Source organism: Phalacrocorax aristotelis, chromosome 20 (assembly GCF_949628215.1).
Source record: "Phalacrocorax aristotelis chromosome 20, bGulAri2.1, whole genome shotgun sequence".
NCBI lineage: Eukaryota > Metazoa > Chordata > Aves > Suliformes > Phalacrocoracidae > Phalacrocorax > Phalacrocorax aristotelis.
Genome location: NC_134295.1, coordinates 6,548,616 through 6,566,468, shown reverse-complemented (window position 1 = coordinate 6,566,468; position 17,853 = coordinate 6,548,616). Strand labels below are relative to the sequence as shown.

The window sequence follows — 17,853 nt, the reverse complement described above, 5'->3', positions numbered from 1 at the left end:
AATGCTGGCAGCCACGCGCAGTTGTAGCCTGCTTGCTGCCGCTGATGGGGTGGCGTCTTGTGCTCTCCCCTCCAGCGCTTTGCTGGCAGGACAGCTAGAGCTGGGCTGGGCTGAAGAGCCTCCTGAGTTCTGCTTCTCTCTCCCCATTGACCTCAGTTGAAGGTTTTAGTAAGTGGATTATGATTTTAATGAAGAGTATTCCTGTGTTCTGATTTCAGCGTGAGTTTGTATTTGAAGGGCTGTCATTAGCTGGTCATTTCATCCGGCGGATGTCTTGGTTTGGCTGCGTAGGAGTGTAGTAATGACCCAAATTCTGGGAAACTGGAGTGTAGAATCAGGGTATTTTTCAGTGCTGATTTATTAGGAGTGATTTAATTTAATCAGGCCCAGGAGGTTCTCCATCAGGGTAATGTGCAAGCGGAGAACAGGCCACATGTAACAGCAGCTATTACTGCTCAAGTGTCAGCTGTGTTTTTCAGCCTGTGGCCTGCAGACCCTTGGGCATCCATTGCCTGTGCATGGAGAGGTTATCGGATACAACGGCATCTTAGGCTGTGGTACGTGTATTATACGTGTCTTTATTTTTGTGCATCTCTGCCTTTCAAAGATCAGCAAAATCCAGTTTTTGTGTATATAAAATAGCCTCCTGTGTTTGGAACGAAGTTGGAGTGAGCTGGATACGGACGTGCCCCAGGTGCTTTGTAGGCCAACGCTTCCATCTGGGTTTTCCGGTACAAATTATGGAGGAGGAGATGGCAATCAGCTGTCAAGAGATGCTTGTGGGCCATGTCCACTGTTTTACTGACACTTTGTCGCATTGCTTTCATGTTGAATATTCAGCGTCTCATCTTCAGTTCTGTTCATTTGCTTTTCTGCCAGCCTCACACACAAACTTTTTTCTGCCTTTCCTTCAGCACTGTGATAGGACAAACTTCCCCTTTTTAAGCTTCCTGGGCAAACTGCCTGATTTTTCTAAAACTTACTGTTGTCGTGCACTTCTGCTTACGGAAAGTTTCTCCTCTTCCCCTGGCTAATTTCTTCCTCAGCTTCTGAACCTCTCTAGTAATAAACTGTTGATTGGAAAACAGAATCTGCAAGTCCTGATCCTCAGCTTTCATAAATCATAAAGGGGATTGAAATCGGTAAAATCCATTAAGTACGTACCAACTTGGAGCAGAGGTTCAATGGCACAAGAAACTGTAGTTTCTGCTCCATGGGCTGCAACATCATAGACTGTAAAGAGGTGCAGCACAGCTGAAATAAGGATAGATTGGTCAAATCAGCAGCTTGCGGTAGCTGTGTAAAGAGGCTGCCATTTTCTTTTTCTTTGAAGTGATAAATAGTTAATGAGTAATATCAGTTCATAGAGGGTTTCTGGGTTTTGGGTGCTTCATCCTGGAAGCGTAATTTACAGGTGGAGAAAAACTCCTCATCTCTTTGAAGCAGGGTGGGCTGAGAGGAACGCACCGGTGGTTTGGGGAAGGCCACTGCTGTGCCTGATTAATCCGAGCTGCTGTGCCGAGCTGCAGCCCGATGCCGCTCGTCGGCGGGACACGCAGAGCCGCCTCTGCCGTGGCGAGGTGCAGGCGTCCTTCTGGCACTGCTCGGGAAGGTGGGAAACGGTGGAAACAAATCGATTGCCCGAGGTGTTTTCTGCTGTTCAAAGAATTCATTAAGGCCCCAGAAACCAAAGGTGTGCAGACAGGACCGTATCTGATCGGTGAAAATACAGAAAGGCGAGTAGATTCATGGGCACAGACGGTTTCTTTTGTCCAGCAAACAGCTCCTGAGGCCGGCTGCGTAGGCCAGCGCCGCGGCTCACGTGGGCGTAACCCGGTACGGCAGTGGGAGTTGCTGGTGCACAAGTGTTAGTGCCAGCCGGGTCACTGGTATTCCCACCTAATGAGACGTATAGTGCTGCCTCTGACAAGTGCGCCTAAAACCCTCGCTTACTTAAAGCACGGCCCATGCTGGAAGCACGATGCTGAACTGGAGGATTCACCTCCCTGACTTGTGTGGCCTTTGGGTGCAGAGGGGGTTGCACATCCCCAGCATGGGTGAGGGAAGGATTGGAGATGAATTAATTAAAATGCCTGTAAAATACCTTGAAGGTAAAAAGCATTATGGGCCTCAGCTGAAGCCTGCTGAAGTCAGTGGTAATCTTTTTATTGACTTGAGTGGTCTTTGGATCAGGTCCTGTTATATGAAGCTTTTAATATGAGCGACGGGAAAACCACTGAGCTGAATTTAGAACTCATTTGCAAGTCATCTGTTCTATATTTGGAAAAGAACTGAGCCAGATTCACTGAGCTACGTAATCCCCTCGAAGTTTGTTCAGAAACCTACATAAACAGCATTAAGGGTATAGTGCTCTTCAGCTGGCAGCTTGGAATTATTTCCTGTAGAGAGGGCAACATCAAACCCAGCTGGGGGACTTGCAGGGGATGTAGGGTTTTTGCTGGTCCCCAGTGCCATGGGAGTTTATTTCAACCACAGTGGAAAAACAAGTCACTCGGGAACTGAGAAATGCATATGAGAATTGGTGAATTTGCATTAAAGCTATTTCTGAACCTTCTTGACGTAATGGATGTTACGGTTGATATTTCTCCAGGGGTGATTCTCACCTGGAGTCCAGCTAGCCAAATGAAGCTCTGCCCAAGCTTCTTGTGTCATCGGTGGAGAGATGGGCCTCTCCAGGGGATGATTCATCCCAAATGAAGATAGATGCCTGAGGCTGGGGAGGAGGAGGAGGGGGGAATGACTAATGTGTGCTTGTAAAGCATCTGAATATAACTGCAAGAGGTGCCGTTCTCCGTGGCGAGAATGACTGTGTTTTTTTCCTATGAGTGTGACTGCGCTTCAGTTCACTTTGCAGTGTGAAGCCTTGGAATCAGGTGTCATATTCCAGCCTGTTTTTCCTGACTTTGCTAATTGCTTCCTGTCACTCCAGGAGCTTAAAATTGAGGTTTTGTGTCATCCATGTATTTGTGTGTGCTGGTAGGTCTCTTGTTGTTTAATGACTCATTCAATAATTTTCAGCTTTTGGACCAAAAAGAAAATAGGAAAATGGATAAATAACTGTTGTATTCAGTATTCTGTTCCTGTGCCACAAGGTTGCAGTCCTCAGTATACTAGAATGTAATTAGTTATTTAATTAGGGTCAGACTCCTCAGAACGCAGTTTACTTGAATGACTGATTTAACTAATGATGTGTGCCATTTTACTGCAGTGTGTTCTTTGTATTAATTACATTATTCCGTCATTACCTGGTTTAATAATAATCAGCACGGGTTAATATTTTGGTACTACTACTAAAATTAATGGTTCCAAACTTCTGTGAAGTATCACCCAGGCTCCTGTTTCACGGCCCTGGGGCTTTTGGGTGATACCCTATTTTCAGAATGTCACGGCTAAAATACCAAATTTGCTTTTCTGGGCATTTGAAAAGTATTAATTGCATTTATATGTAGAAGCCGGTAACACACAACAGTTCAGTCTGGAGTATATATACACAGAGCCCCTCTTGTTTTTTTCAAAGAACACTCAAGGTGTTCGATGTCTGACTTACCAGTGTTTTCTTAAGGGGTTGAAATTGGGTGACTTTTGATGGAAAAATGTTGTCAGCTTCCTAGGGAGTCCGTACCAGCCTTGAGGAGACTGTGGAGGCATGCTCCCATTTAACCTAACACGGTTAATTATTGCTTTTGGTTTTAACTTTGGGGCTTTTATCCCCGTGATTGCACACATGCTCAAGTGGTTAGGGGAGATGCTGCTTTCATAATAGGCAAGAAATTGCAAGACAAAGATTTTGGTTTTCCTGTGCTTTGCTCGCTTGCCCCAGGCTAGAGGCATAGGGTGGCATCACGTGCCTGTGCTCCGTGGCGCGCGTGTAGGTCCTTCTCGTTAGTCGCTTTTGATAACCTCCATGTTGTGTGCAACAGCAAAAGTAGCGTGAAACCAAATTGAGTCATTTAGTCTGTTAAAAGTTAGGAAATGTAATATAGTTACAGGCACACGTACAAAGATATGAATGCGTTCAAGTGTTTACATGCTTTCCCAAATGTGATCAGTTAAAAAGCTCCAAGAAACAAAGTTCCTATTGATCCCCCCGCCCTGGTGTTTTAGGTGTAAAGCATTTCTGTAAATGGAGCTCTCTTCTGTTTCCTTGCACTGTCCGAGGAGGGATTAAGGCCTTTGTCCCCTAAGTCACATTGTAATTTTCAGTTATTTGAGCATAATAGATTTCAAAAGCAGCCAAGAGACTTGGAACATAAACCTCCTGACTTCCATGGGGCCTCTGCTCCTAAATGGTACGTGGAGGCTACATAAATCGAGTGGAGGTGGAAGGTTAGGATAGAGCAGGAGAGAAAACACAGGAAACAAACAGCTGTGGACAGAGGCTACGATGATGGTGTTTGCAGACACCTTGAGACAATTTCCTTGAGCTACCCCAGCAGTAATTCACCTAAAGACTTTCTTGGTCTGACAGAAGCGTCTGAAAACCAGGGGAACTTTCTGAGCAACACAGAGCAAAAGACAGACTCTCCGCTTGCACCGTGTGTGACAAACACGCTGCCTATATGCACATTCAAATCCGTCACCGTAATCTCAGGTTTATGAAAGAAACAGTAGCAGTACCTGGTGGGAAAAAAGCGTGCTGAAATCCCAACACACATGTCTTTATCAATAAAGTCATCTAGAAAATCAATAGATAAAGCAGAAATATCTGAGAGGTAATTTCAGTAAGAGCTCAATCTGTCTGGCAAGGATTGCTACAGTGCTATAAAAAGCGAGGACGGTCACCTTTGGTGATGTCCTGAAGATATTAATGCTCTTATAAATTGCTCCTCGATAGGCAAACAGATAAATACACGAGACGAGGATCTGCTGGCTGCCTTGGCAGTTGATTCATATTAACATGCTGCATCTTTGCCAGGTTATCAAACTCACCTTTGAAGAATTTGAACTAGAAAGAGGATATGACACTCTGACAGTGGGTGATGGAGGACAAGTCGGAGACCAGAAAACTGTGCTTTACGTGTAAGTAGCATGTCCTTTGTCCCCGTGAGAAATCCACTCCTGAGTTTTGCCTTATGAGATGTAGCCGATGCGTTTGGATGAAGGAGTCCCAGTCCGCTCGCTGTACCTCCCTGGGTGGTTTACACGCTCTCTGTCCTTTTGGTGGAGCTGGCTGTTCTGGGTGGTTTCTTATCACATTTTCTTAGGCTTCAGCTGACAGAAAGGCTGTTACCTTTTTGCTTTGCTTCTCTTGAGCTGCCTTTTTCAGGGCCCCGTAGAGGGAGGCTGAGGCTGTCCGGAGAGCTGAGTGAACAGGATTAAAGCTGGGCTAGAAGAGTAAATGCAAACCAGGCAGAAACTGGGAACTGCTTGGACTTCTCCCTCCTATGCTGGTGGTCTTGTGCAGTCGATTTTAATGGCGCAAAGTGGCTCTAAATCCATTATCTCTGAGTGACATCCTGAGCATTTCACCCCCCATGTGCATCTGTGTGAACGACGAGACATGCTGCTTCAAGGCTGAGAACTGGTCGCGCTCAAGTCGTACCCTTTAGTCTGCAGATACCATGTGCTGTGGAGGTTTCTTCAGTACCAGAAACATTGTAGATAGTCTTGCTGTCCTTCCAGGCCTTCCTACATCAGTGTTTCCCACCTAAATATGTTGGGGGTGGGGGGTGTTGGTTGTTTTGGGGTTTGTTTGGTTTGGGTTGGGTTTTTTCAATTTTAATTATGAAGAAAGGGCACTGGACCAGTGCAGGGCCAGTCCGGCTGTGCTGAAGGAAGAGATGAAATCTCTGATGCTGCCAGTTTTTAGAAAAACGAAGTGCTGTGCTGTCAGTCTATTGTTTTTGGAACACGTGAAGACCGAGCATCACTTTCTGGTGTCCGCTGGTTTTTAGTCAGTTTTGAGGATGGGGAGAGCTCTCTTGGCTGCTCTGAGGAAAGCGTGCGCCGGGACCTCGGGGCTTTGGTGGAGGGTGGCAGTCAGTGCGCTCAACACAGGGCGGTTTTTTCTCCCTTTCAGCCTCCGTGTCTCTCTGAATTTTAGTTTTACGTATGCAGTGCGCTCCACCCTGAATCGGCACCATGCTGAGGAAGTGGTAGTAGTGGAGGTGGATCCCTGCGTAGCATAGGGGTAAGGCAGGATCTTTTACAATAGCTTCTAAAAAATGCCACGGTTGAAAAAGAGTGAGCCTTGATCACATTTCAAAAGGCTGTTTATTCTCGTTAACCTGCTGATGTTAATGGTTTATGTTTACCTTTCCTCCAGTAAAGCCTCTCTGTTCCGTTTCTGAAGGGTCAGTGAGAAATCAGTTTGTGTATCATTCAAATGTAATTGTGATAATTGTGTATCATTCAAATCCACTTTACTGAAGGACCAATGATTCTGCTATAGCTTCTCTGAATCGTTAAAGTAAAACACTTCGTATCTTTGTGGAAATCCAAAATTCAGAGAACTGTTGGAGAGCTCAGGGCGGGGTACATTTGAGTGCTTCAGGAAAAGGCTCTCGCTGTCGGCACGTCTGCGCTGAGCAGTGCAGTTCAGTGCTGCGGGCACAAAGTTACCTGGTACAGCCGTGCCAGGGTGCGCGCAGGGGGCGGGGAGAGTCTAAAAGCAGAGCAAACCGAGAGTGGTGTGTAGCGCTGTGCTAAGGCAAAGGTGTGCTGCTCGCCTGAGCTTCTGGCTTCAGGTCAGCTTTGGGCTCCTACGGGTGTTTTGCTCCATACTCGAGAGCTCAGACACACCCCATGAATGTGTTCGGGTCCTGATGGCTTCTGAAAGCGCGGCTTCTTGCTGCGATGGGGTATCGTTTGTCTCTGGGTGAAGAGGTTAGCCAGTGGTGCTTGTCGAAGTCTCAAATGTCTTGAGGGCACTTGCGAGGCCGGGTACTGAAGCAGAAGCAGGGAAAAGTCACCGTGACTTCGGAAGGAACATTTGAAGTGATGAACCAGGGCCACCAACATCCAGCTTTAGTGTCTGAACTTGAAAGACTCCCTTCTTTTCTATGTAATAAAAAATGTATAGGAGCAAACAACCCTCCAAAAGCTGCTCTCGCAAAGCTGTTGTACTCGCTCCAACTGGTAGAGAGTATTTCATATTGTGTTTTTAAATTCCTCCTCTTCGTTTGCTTTTCACGAAGAGACATGAATCAGCCTCCTACTCCATTTTCACTTATTTTAAAGTTTGCTTGTCTTTCCCAAATCTCTCTTTCTCTGAGATTCATTTTCCTATACGTTCCTTTTCAGAACATGAACGCTGGTGACACTTAGGTCAGGAACTCTAACCTGCAATGCATATAAATGTAAAGTCTGATTATTGCAAAAGTGTTTGTAATTAAAAGGGTCACAGAACATTTCACAGCTGATCGGTCAGAATGTGCAAATTACTGCCAGGGGAGTAGTTCGTAAAAACCTGCTGAAATTATTTTTCTTTCCATCCCTTTTTGTTTGCCTAAAGCCCATGAAGAATTTCCTAGATTGGATCTTAATCATTCCACGTTTTCTCCCTCTCTATTAGCTACTCAACTCTTCGCTAATGCAAATTTGGGATGTCTGAGACTGTCTGCACAAGGGGCAGTGTGTGGTATCTTCGCCCAGTGCAGGAGAACCTTCAATTTTTTAAATTTATTTTTATATTTTTACTTTTATTTTTAATCTGGGAGGATAAGTTGATAACTAATGAAATGTGAGAGAGGTGTGAAGACCACAGAAATACTCCATTTATAATGAATGTGGTTGAAGGTCCACGGACAGCTTCTCTCGGCAGTCGCTGCCCTCTCACCTCCTGTCAGCTGAACTCGCGTACCAGGGATTTCCTTTGGATACAAGCTGTAGGTTTTTTTGAGGAATCAACATGCAGAAACCTAACCCTGTCAAAGAGAGGAGTTCCAATTTTCTTAACTACTCTTCATTTATTCTTGGCTACCAAGAGGACCTCAGTCCTGCAGCCTTTGAAATCAAGAAGCACGTTTGAATCAACTTGCATAGCAGCAGGTGTTATCCCAAACTGAGGTACGGAGGACCATTTGTTTCCAGTCTCACTCACATCCCTGTAAAATGCATCTCGGAGAACATAACGGATTGTTAGGCTGAGCTTTCTGACTTGTGGAGAGGATTTTATTCCCTAAAGTAACAAGCACCCAAATCAATCATCCGGCTTGTTAAAGTGGAATGGGAAAGCATGCAAAAACCTTTGAAGCGCCCTTTTCTGAAGGTTTTTCTATTGGTTTGTTCCTCGTTCCTGCCTGTCTGCTGCTTAAATAACTTGAGAAGAATAGCACTTCTTCTGCACTCCCCATCAAACTCTCTGGATGCAAAACAGTCATTGAAACAAGATTACTTCTTAATTTACCAGCACCCTGGGATCAATAAAATTTCTGATGCAGGTCAAAGCAATAACAGAGCGAAGGTGGGGGCAGAACTGGGAGAGCTTTGATGGGCTTGGGAGACGTGAATGTGATTTCAGGGAAAAACACGCTCCAGGCTCCACAGCCGAAGCTTGAGCGGTGGCTGGTGTCGGGTGTGAGAGTCGTCCCTGGTGCGGATGGGACGGGTGAACGTCGCTGGGTGGGGAGGGGGGTTTGTACGGCCATGTTGGTCCCGTTCATGTTCGATACCTGTAAGGCTGGTGGAAAGAGCCCGCACTCAGCAGGCAGCCGGTGTTAAGAACGTCAAGCAAGTAGAACAAGTAGCACAACCCTTCAAGCAGTCATTTGGCTTCACTCTATCCGACCGGTAATTGGCAGATCCGCCATGCTGCCTCTGCTTGCCCGGGGAGCTGGGAATTGCAACGATGACGCCTGGAGGTTGCAGGTTACGTTTATTCCCAGGATGCCATCAGGTTTGTTCCCTTGCGGTATTGGTTTGCAGTAATTCTGCCTTGAGAGCTCAGGGATCGATTTTATTAAGAAGACTTTCAGGTGCTGCTATTGTACTTGAGAACGGTGCCAGGCAGAAGCCAGATCTATACATATGTATGTTTTTAGATTTAAGCAAACACTACAGGGAAAGAAAAATACCCAAAACCAAAACACCTATCCACTTGCAGCAGTTGCACTTAAGGTAATTTATAAATTTATCACAGATGATACCTTGGCAGAAATAGTATACCAACATTAAACACTGCCAGTAAGAGAGGCAACATAACACTCATACTCCCGTAGTAATGATCCCTTCCCACGCGCTGTTACTCTGTTTTCAGAAGCAGAGGGAAGGGAGGGAGCTGTGCTCGAAGCAGGCGTTTGCGTGTGTGTGCCTGCCTGCGCTGGTGCTTGTGTGGGTGGGGGATAAATCCCTAAAGCTGTGTTTGAACCACAATGAGGTGATTGATCCCAAAGGCTGAATGAGCCACGCACGGCTCATTAATAGGGATATATTGCTGACATTTTTCTAAATCTCTTCAGCCCTCCTAGGAGTATCCTTGAAGGGAAGGCAATGTCCTGATCGTCCCGTGCTGCCTGGATTAGCAGCACTTTTCAAGGGCTCACAGGGCATCCAGCAGATTTGAGGCTTGTGCTTTGTCTTCCAGGGTTTGGTTTGGGTTTTTTTTTTTTTTTTGAGATCCTTGTGGAAACTTCTCTGTCAGGATGGAAATGTAGCAGAGAATGTGTTGAAAGTCAATTTTTGTAATACTAGAAAATACCTCTAAAGGCAGTTCAGAGGACTCAGTCACTGGTATGGGTTCAGGGAATTCTTTTTGCTTCAGTGAGAAAGGAGATGATCACTGTTGATGCTGGGTAAGATGATATAATAACGGTACTAAATTGTAATTATTATAGTGGTGATGCTAATAACTTGCAGGCCCTCAACTATGGGAGAAGGCCCGCTGTTCAGACAGCCTGCAGGAACACACCAAGAGGCTCGTCAGTCTTGAAAACCTATCAGGATTTTGGACAGTGTTCTGTTTCAGGGTTATTCTTAATTGTGTTGGCATCTCCCTTGTTATTTTCTGCTCATGCAAAGGTATATGTGGCCTTTACTTTGGTGGGAAAATAAGCGTGGGGAGACATACAGGCTATTTACATGTTCTTATTTATTTTTGCAGCTTGACAGGCACCACAGTCCCCGATCTCATTGTTAGCACGCACCACCAGATGTGGCTCCTCTTCCAGACAGACAGTGTCAGCAACTTGCTGGGATTCAAAGCAACATATGAAGGTAATCCAGCTGTCTCTCAGATTTTACCTGTTTTAAAAGGTTCAGGGATGAGATGGGTACAGTTGACTGGGAGAGAAGAGAGAAAGAAGCTTCTCTAAATATATTGAAGCTCTGCAGGTTTTTTTTTTTCTTAAAACTGAAGCTTTGCTCCAGTAAGAACAGCTTTCGTGATTTCTTTTCCATGAAAGCAGCCGGGGTGGGTAATGTTTTATTGCCATTTCATCTGCTTCGTTGGAAAAGGGTTGGTTGAATTTCAGCTGATGACAACAGATTGTGTCTGCAGGAGAATATGAGATCAAGTAATTGGTGGGTCTAGAAGATTAGTGTCAACTACTTCAAACTTGGACTAGTCGGGAGTATTGCAAATGAAATAGAAGTTAGTGCTGGGATTTTTCAAAAGAAACCCATGAAATGCATTAGGATGCGAATGCTGAACTCTGTCACAAGCTTCGGTGTTTACTGTTATCATAGGTATTCGCAAAGTTAAAGTGTGATGGAAAAGTATGCCTTCTAACTCCTCGAAGTGCCTGGTGATGCTAGCTGAAACTTCTCTTAGATTCCTGGTTTGAGCTGGTTCCAGATTTTTCCAGCGCTCTCCATCCTGTGTGCCCCCGCATCGGGCGTGACCGCGCGGGGTCCTTGGCTTCCTCTGCAGCGCTGCCCCGCAGGACGCGCGCTCTGTCCTCCCGGCGGCGGGGCGGGAGCTTGGGTCCGTCGCGCAGCCGGCAGCGCTGACGTGCAAGAGTACTCCCACTTAGATGCCAGCCTCTCTTTGGTATTGTTGTCATCTTGAATCTCTTCTCAAAGCCCTTGAATGCCTTTCAGTTCTCTCTGTGACCTGCTGATGCCAGGGATGGCTTACTCTTTCAGCTCTGATGCCTAAAAGTAGGCACACAAACCTTCACCTAGTCGTGGGGGCTGCTCCTGAAACGTCCGAGTACCAGCAGCTTCCACGGACACCAGTAGAAATGTTTAAATCTGTTTCTTTCAAGGGCCAGAAATGCACATTGGTGGTCATTCATTTTTAAGTGTTTCCCTGGGACTTACCGTGTTTCAGGGACGTGTCACGCTGTGTTCAGGCCAGGACCTGCCTATGGTAGTGCTGCTGATCGATGCTGAAGTAACAGCAGTTAGGAGCCTGAAGGGACCTGACCTACCAGAAAACCTAGTTGGGCTCAGTGCCAGCATGTCCAGGCAGCCCGAGCAGTGCCTTGAAGAGGGGACGGGGTCACCGTGCTGGAGTATTTACAGGATGGCAGGACCAGGTCAGCAGAAGAATCATTAGAGGGACACAGGTAAGAGATAATGGACTTGAAAGAAGGAGAAAGCAAACCCGGCCTGGTTGTCTCGGGAGCATCTTAATGGTACTCTCTCAGTCTTAGTGGCTGTGCCTGTCCCAGCGTGAAAGCTTGCTCTCTGGGGCAGCTGTGGTGGCTGGCTCCCGCCGCCTTTGTGTGGGGCTGATTCCTGGCAGCCTGGCAGAGCATGCTGCTGCACCCCTACCTGCCGGCTGCGGGTGGCCGAGGGCGCGCTCCGCCTCTGCTTGGAGATCCTGTCTGGTTTGTTCCTCTCAGCCAAAGGGCATGTGGACATATTCTTTCAGTCTCTTGATAAATCTTATGTTTACCCTATAGCATAGCACATAAAGTTGCAAAGCGCTTGATATAGGGACTTCCTTATGCTGTTGTTCATCTTCTGTGAACTTTGGACCTATAAGGACCTTGACTTTTTCCTCCTCTGACTCGCTTCAGTGTTATTGGTAGCTTGATCTATAGCAAGGCTGAGCTACTCTTGCTCCCTCTGACCTCTCCAGTCGGTTTGGGGATCACTGTTATCACTCATGCTTTGGTGTCCTGTTGTATGGAGCTTCCTATGTCAAATGTGCTTCTCCCCTCCCCACACATCAGCTTTACCTGCACAGCTGCTGCCTGTTTTGCTGTCCTCTTCTATGTCCAGAACCTCCTAGAGAAGAAGAAGGAGGGAGCGTCTGGCTCTGCTGTCCCCTGCTGAGCCTTAAAGGAAGGGACCCTTCCCTGGGGAGTGTCTGTCCTTTGCAGGAATGAGGAGTAGAGGCTACTCTCTGCCTATCGTTTAAATCTTTTAGTCTTTTTCTAGGCATCTGTGCAGATTTTGTACAGCAGCTTACTGCCCTCGCAAAATGGATTTGTGCCGGAACACGGAAATGCAGCCTGTGCCCAAGGTCCATGCTGGCGCTATCCTGAGGTTCAGCTAACCTCCCATCAGCCAGCTCCATAAAACTCCTTTAGTTTTTGCAAATGCTTTGAGTTACAAAGCAAGAGACATTTAAGTAAGAGGCAATTAGCACTTGCCAAACATGTTATGAAATTATATGCAACTTACTAACAAGTTTCAGTATCAGTTTTATGGGCACACTTCTTCCTAATTGCAAGGGGAAAATTACAGCTAATGGAGCTCTATAAAGTCAAGACCAAAAATATGCCTAATAGAAGGGCAGAGTATTGCTTACAGAGTATGTTTAAATAGCCATCTATCCTAAAACGTTTAAGTTTTAGTGTACATTTTAAGTGTAACGCAACCGTAAAACCTGTTGCTAGGGCTGAAGCAGTTGCGCCAAAGAGCTTTAGTGATGCAGAGATTTGAGGACCTGTTGGGAGGCGCATGCTGAGGAGGGCAATGTGCCACCGGGTTCTTAACGTAGGGTTCCTGAGGAGGGGGAGCCAAGCAGGTTCTTCTGCTTCACTTGTGAGTAGAAGGAACGTGTATTTGCGCCAGGAAGGGTACACAAACACGAGGGGTCTGGGCTGAGGGTTTCCCACAGCTGCACTGCGAGATTGGATGCATTTGGAACAAACGCTCGGCGGGTGTAAATCAGTGTGACAGCATTGATTTTCAATTAAGCTGTGTCGGTCTTTACCAGCTGAGGATCTCGCTCATTAATGTTCATGAAGATTACTTCTAAATCTCCAGTGTCTCAACTGCAGCCACTTTTATCCTTTTAAACAGACATTCTTTCATAATAGTGAACAATGTTTTGGGGCTTCCAGTGCTTGTCGGAAGAAATTTGTATTAAGCTCCACTTTGCTAGAAAAGTCTTTTCTTTCTCACAACTGTAGCGAGCTGATTGATACTGCAATCTAGTGCTTGACTTGTGAGAGGGCTTACAGCCTCCTGGGGTCCTGGGTCTTATCTCCTCCCTTCTTCCCTTTAATCTCAGATGACGACTACTGAGAGTCCCTTCCCCTTAGCGCTGATGCCTTCCACAGCCATAGAAATGGCTCTTTGAGAGTTCCCAGGTCAACCCCTCAGAACAGCTGGGTACAAGTACTTCTTCCAGGTAATGTTTTCAGAACTTCTTGAGAAATTTAGGGTTCACTGGAGAGGATTCAGACTCCCATAGTCTCATCTGCAATCCTGCAGTATATTGCCCAATGGTGCTCGGTCCTTCTCACATGGGAGCTCTGGGAAAAAACATGTTTCTGTTACTGATGAGCTTGAGCGTATTACAAGTAATGGTATAAAAGTAACACAGTAGTATAAAATTCTGTAGTAAGAGACAGAAATACTAAATCGTGGAAAAAATAGAACAAAGCTAGTTTTTAATTTAGTCTTATATCTATATCTTTTTAATACAAAGTTGTACTTTAAAATTAAAACTAGATTTATAGACACACTCTAATCCGGTTTGGATTTCTGTTGGAATTGGGTTACTTTGGGCAGAGCTGACTGAGGTCTATGTTCTGAACTACCAGCATGATGCAGGCAGGGGATGATTAAACAATATTTATTGTTGTTGAAATGCTGACTAAGTGTTTGGCTCTGGAGGGCTTAGCTGTAGAGCTGAAATTTAGCCCCATGGTGCTAAGAGGCTTAGGAGCTCTGCAGGGCTGGAGCGTGAAGATTTCCTCCACTGACCTTTCTGGTTTTAATCAAATCAGTGCTGCCCAAGGTGTTTGGTCGGATGAGCTTGCTGGGTTTCCACATCTGTGCTTACATGTATGTTATATGTAAATACAGAACTCTACATAGAGAGGCCTGCATGTGAGCTGCACCTAAAGGTGTACGTCAAACTGAGAACAAACAATAACATCTTAAGTTGCCTGATTCTTGGAGACTTGGGCAAAAATACACCTATCAAAAACTAGTTCTGATGCCGCTGTTGTTCCGAGTTAGCTTTTGAAGCTCCCTGGCACGGAGCAGTGTCTTTGATTTCTGTCTAGTGAAATGCTCTCAGGTAGTTTTCATTGATTATGTGGGGTTTTTTTTTGCTTGGGTTTTTTTCTTTCTTTGGTTGGGGTGTTTTTTGGGTTGGTTGGTTGGTTTGTGTTTTTTTAATTATTATTTTTTTAGGTTCTATGTTACCTAACCCCCCAATATTGCTGATGGTGGAAGTCTTCAGAAAACGTAGTGTTTGTCTTTGCTACTCTGCTTTTCCATTAAATGTATCGACTCATGCCATGAAACGCTAGTGCTGAAATACTGCTGAACCAACAGACATGAGGGCTTTTAGCTTATGATGTGTTGACCTGAACTGCTCTCAGGGTCACGTTACTTGTATTTAAGTCTCGTATAAGCCCTGGCGGGAGGGATTTGATGTTATGCCACGTGGTTGTAATGAGCCTGCTAGATTCAGTTTCTGTATTTGCGCTGCAGCGGTGGTTTAGATGGGAGGGAGGTGGCAAAGACACACAGAAAAGGCCTTTCCTTCTTAGCTTCTCCCGTCCTCCTCATCGTGTTTCCTCTTTAGATCCTTTTCTCCTCATTGTTGGAATCAACAAAAAGAACTAAGGAGTAGAAACTTCCTGGTCCTGGTTCCTTCGGATACATAGCTCACCCTATTAGCTTTCAATAGCTTAAGGAAAGTTAATATATGTACAAAATAGTGTGCATGTGGTTAAATGTCTTGTTGAGGGTCTTTTCTGCCTAGAAGCAACAGCTGTGTGATTTCCTCAGGTATGGCCTCTAAGTGCTCACAGATCCCACGTCTCATGGATATTTTATCAGGAACTGGCGCTTTGCTAGGGCAGTGCTTGCTTGCAGCTCCGAAATGCTCCTTTTCCTCTAGAGCTGAGTCAGGCAGGAGCAGAAATTCCTATGGAACCCCAGGAAAAGAGCGGCCTGAATTTGGGATGCCTGCGGCGTTTCCGTGCAGCCACGTAAAGGAGCAGAGACTGAGAGCGGCCTCCCCGCGCCAGCTCCTGCCCCCGCGGGCTGCGGCTCCTGCTCTCCGTAGTCACTCTGGAAGTGTGGGCTGCCTCTGCGCTCAGCCAAGGGACCTGCTTTCCCCACCCGCCGCCAGAAGACAAATAGCATAAATAGCTGGTGAAAAATTTCTGGTGAAACGTTTTCTCTTAGAAAATGCTGGTTTGTCAAAATCTTACCTGCATGATATAATATTTGATGGAGAAGTTTTGAAAGATTCGTTTCAACTTGTTTCATTTAAATAATGTCAAAACACTTGATTTAGATGTTCTTGTTTAGTTTTGACTTTTATTATTCTAATGTGGAAGTGATTTTACTTAAACATTCATCAGGAGAAACGTTTCAATCTTATTGAAGTAACATGTTTTGATATTTCTGAATCACTCATTTTTGGGATTTCTGCTCTGCTAAATATTGCATAAATTGTACTATGTATGAAAAGAAATGGAGGAACCAGGGGATTCTCTTGGGACAGAAACTCCATTTTCTGACCTCTCCAACGTAATAAAACGTGCCAGCTTCATCTGCTTGCTGCGAACGAGGAGATCACGTGCACGGTAGACAGTGAGAGCTGTCATTCTTCATTTCTCTCCCGTTTTAAACCTGCGATTTCGCTCTGTCGGTGGGGGGTTCCAGCTGGGCTCATGCAGTGGGACAGGAAAGGGCTGCAGAAGCTCACGAGCGTGCGGGGAGCGCTAGGGGAGAGGAGACCCTTCAGTCAGTGCCTTGACAGCATCTGCGTTACCTTCATTCTTTCTCAGCAGAGGCTCAGAAGGGAGTTATTTTCCTTTGCTTGGCTGCATTTTTTCTGAGTATCTGGCAGCCCGAGCGTGTCCTCATTTCACAAAAGCAATGAATATGCTGAGTGCTTGTAGCTCCCTTTGGCTTCTGCCGCAGCCGGAGCTCCTTCCCGTGCCTGTGCGCGGCCCCCGGCAGGGCTCCCGTGGCCACCATCCCTTCAGAGCCAGGGATGCGTGCACGGGGAAGATCTCCAGGTCAGCGATGAAATCTTAGCCTTGCTGAACATAAAGGCGAAACTCCCATGGGCTTTAGGAGGGCAGGGCTCCCCCTCCAGAGTCAGGTGTGGGCAGGAATACGCTCCATGTCTGCGTGTTAGGGAGTTTTGTTGCTTCCAACTGGAAGAGCCTCTGAACGTGGAGGAGCAGCCTGGGATGCGCCGGCACTTCTGCCCGCCGTGGCAGTGCTGGGGTACAAAGCGGGCTGGGAGACGATGCGTTGCTCGGCCTGGCCCTCAACGCTGCGTGCGTTGTTCTAAGAGCTGGCCGGAGTGACGCGTGTTGGCGTCCGGCTCGCTCTGAGCAAGTGTCAGCAGCCGGGGCGGCGCCGGGACGCTCAGCAGCTCCTTCCCAGGGCACCCACGTCGCAGGCTTCAGCGGCAGCAGGAACTGGAGGCGCTGGGTGGAAGGCACCCCGTGCGACAGCTTGTCATCGGTGTTATTTGCTAGTGCCGTATTTCAAGACTGTGAGGTGTGAGGAGGAAAGCAATAAGAAAAATTAATTTTTAAAGGCTTTTGTCTTGTAGCAGAAAGCGTTATCGGTTTCCTGTGTCTCTGTCAAGTCACAATGATACAAGTTTAAAATACACGTGCTCTCGTTACTATTTCTGGAGTGATAAAGCTGAATTTTCTTTCTGGGATTTGCACTATTGGTATCCTGCATTTTTTAAAATAATTTTGAAGAGTAACGTATAGCTCCGTGCTACTTCAATATCCAAACTTCTATTTCTTCTCCCTTATATGCAAGTACTGATCTTATACATTAGGATTTTCAAAGTCTACAGGAAGACACATAAATCCTGGCGAACTCTCTTCACTGACAGGCAAAAAAAAAGAAACCTATTTCTTGAAAACTTTAATATTAATTTATGTTAAGTTATTTTGGGATGCTTCATTACCTGGCAGTGACTTCTTAGTTCAAGATGCATATGGCAGTAGCAGAAGCTAGGTGCCTCGTTGTGACTCCTATTCAAAATACCCCCGCATCCAAGCTGCCTGAAGTCAGAATAATAATGAGGTGCTTGTTGTTATTCAAACCAAATTGGAATATTAGATGGAGTCATGCAAATCCTGGATTATGCGATTTTCCTCTGTAAAGAAAATGTCATAAGAGAAGTTTCCAATTTGGTGTAAGAAATTGAAAACGGGGAGAAAAGGCAGCGAGGCTGATCGTAGATGATGGGGATAAAAACTAGAGAAGTTGGAAGACGAGATGAATGTGAAGCAGATAAACAATGCGGGAGCGCTAAGGAGGCTGTAAAGGAGTGAAGTTTTGTAGCTAATAGCGATACCGAGCAGGGGGCCCTTTTGAGATGAAATTGTACGGAGCAGGAGATAACAGAAAATTGTGTCCCTGATTTACTTGAAGTCAAAACACACGCGCAGCAAGAGATTAACTGTGTGTTTCCATGCAGTAAGGTGTCAGCTGTCGGCTTCGGGACCACACGGAGAAATGGAAACGGGGGGAGGGAGGGAGGGAGAG

General features: G+C 46.0%; 1 protein-coding gene across 2 annotated transcripts in view; it reads left to right on the top strand.

The window, feature by feature from the left end:
* CSMD2 (CUB and Sushi multiple domains 2) overlaps positions 1-17,853 on the top strand; it is a 351,736-nt gene that overhangs the window by 200,036 nt on the left and 133,847 nt on the right. Inside the window, exons 12-13 of one of the 2 annotated variants that reach the window (XM_075115030.1) lie at positions 4,937-5,040; positions 10,061-10,173. The exons of the other annotated variant lie outside the window; for it this stretch is intronic. Coding sequence (XP_074971131.1) covers positions 4,937-5,040; positions 10,061-10,173 — 217 coding nt within the window. The remainder of the gene's footprint in view (positions 1-4,936; positions 5,041-10,060; positions 10,174-17,853) is intronic. 2 annotated transcript variants of the gene reach the window in all.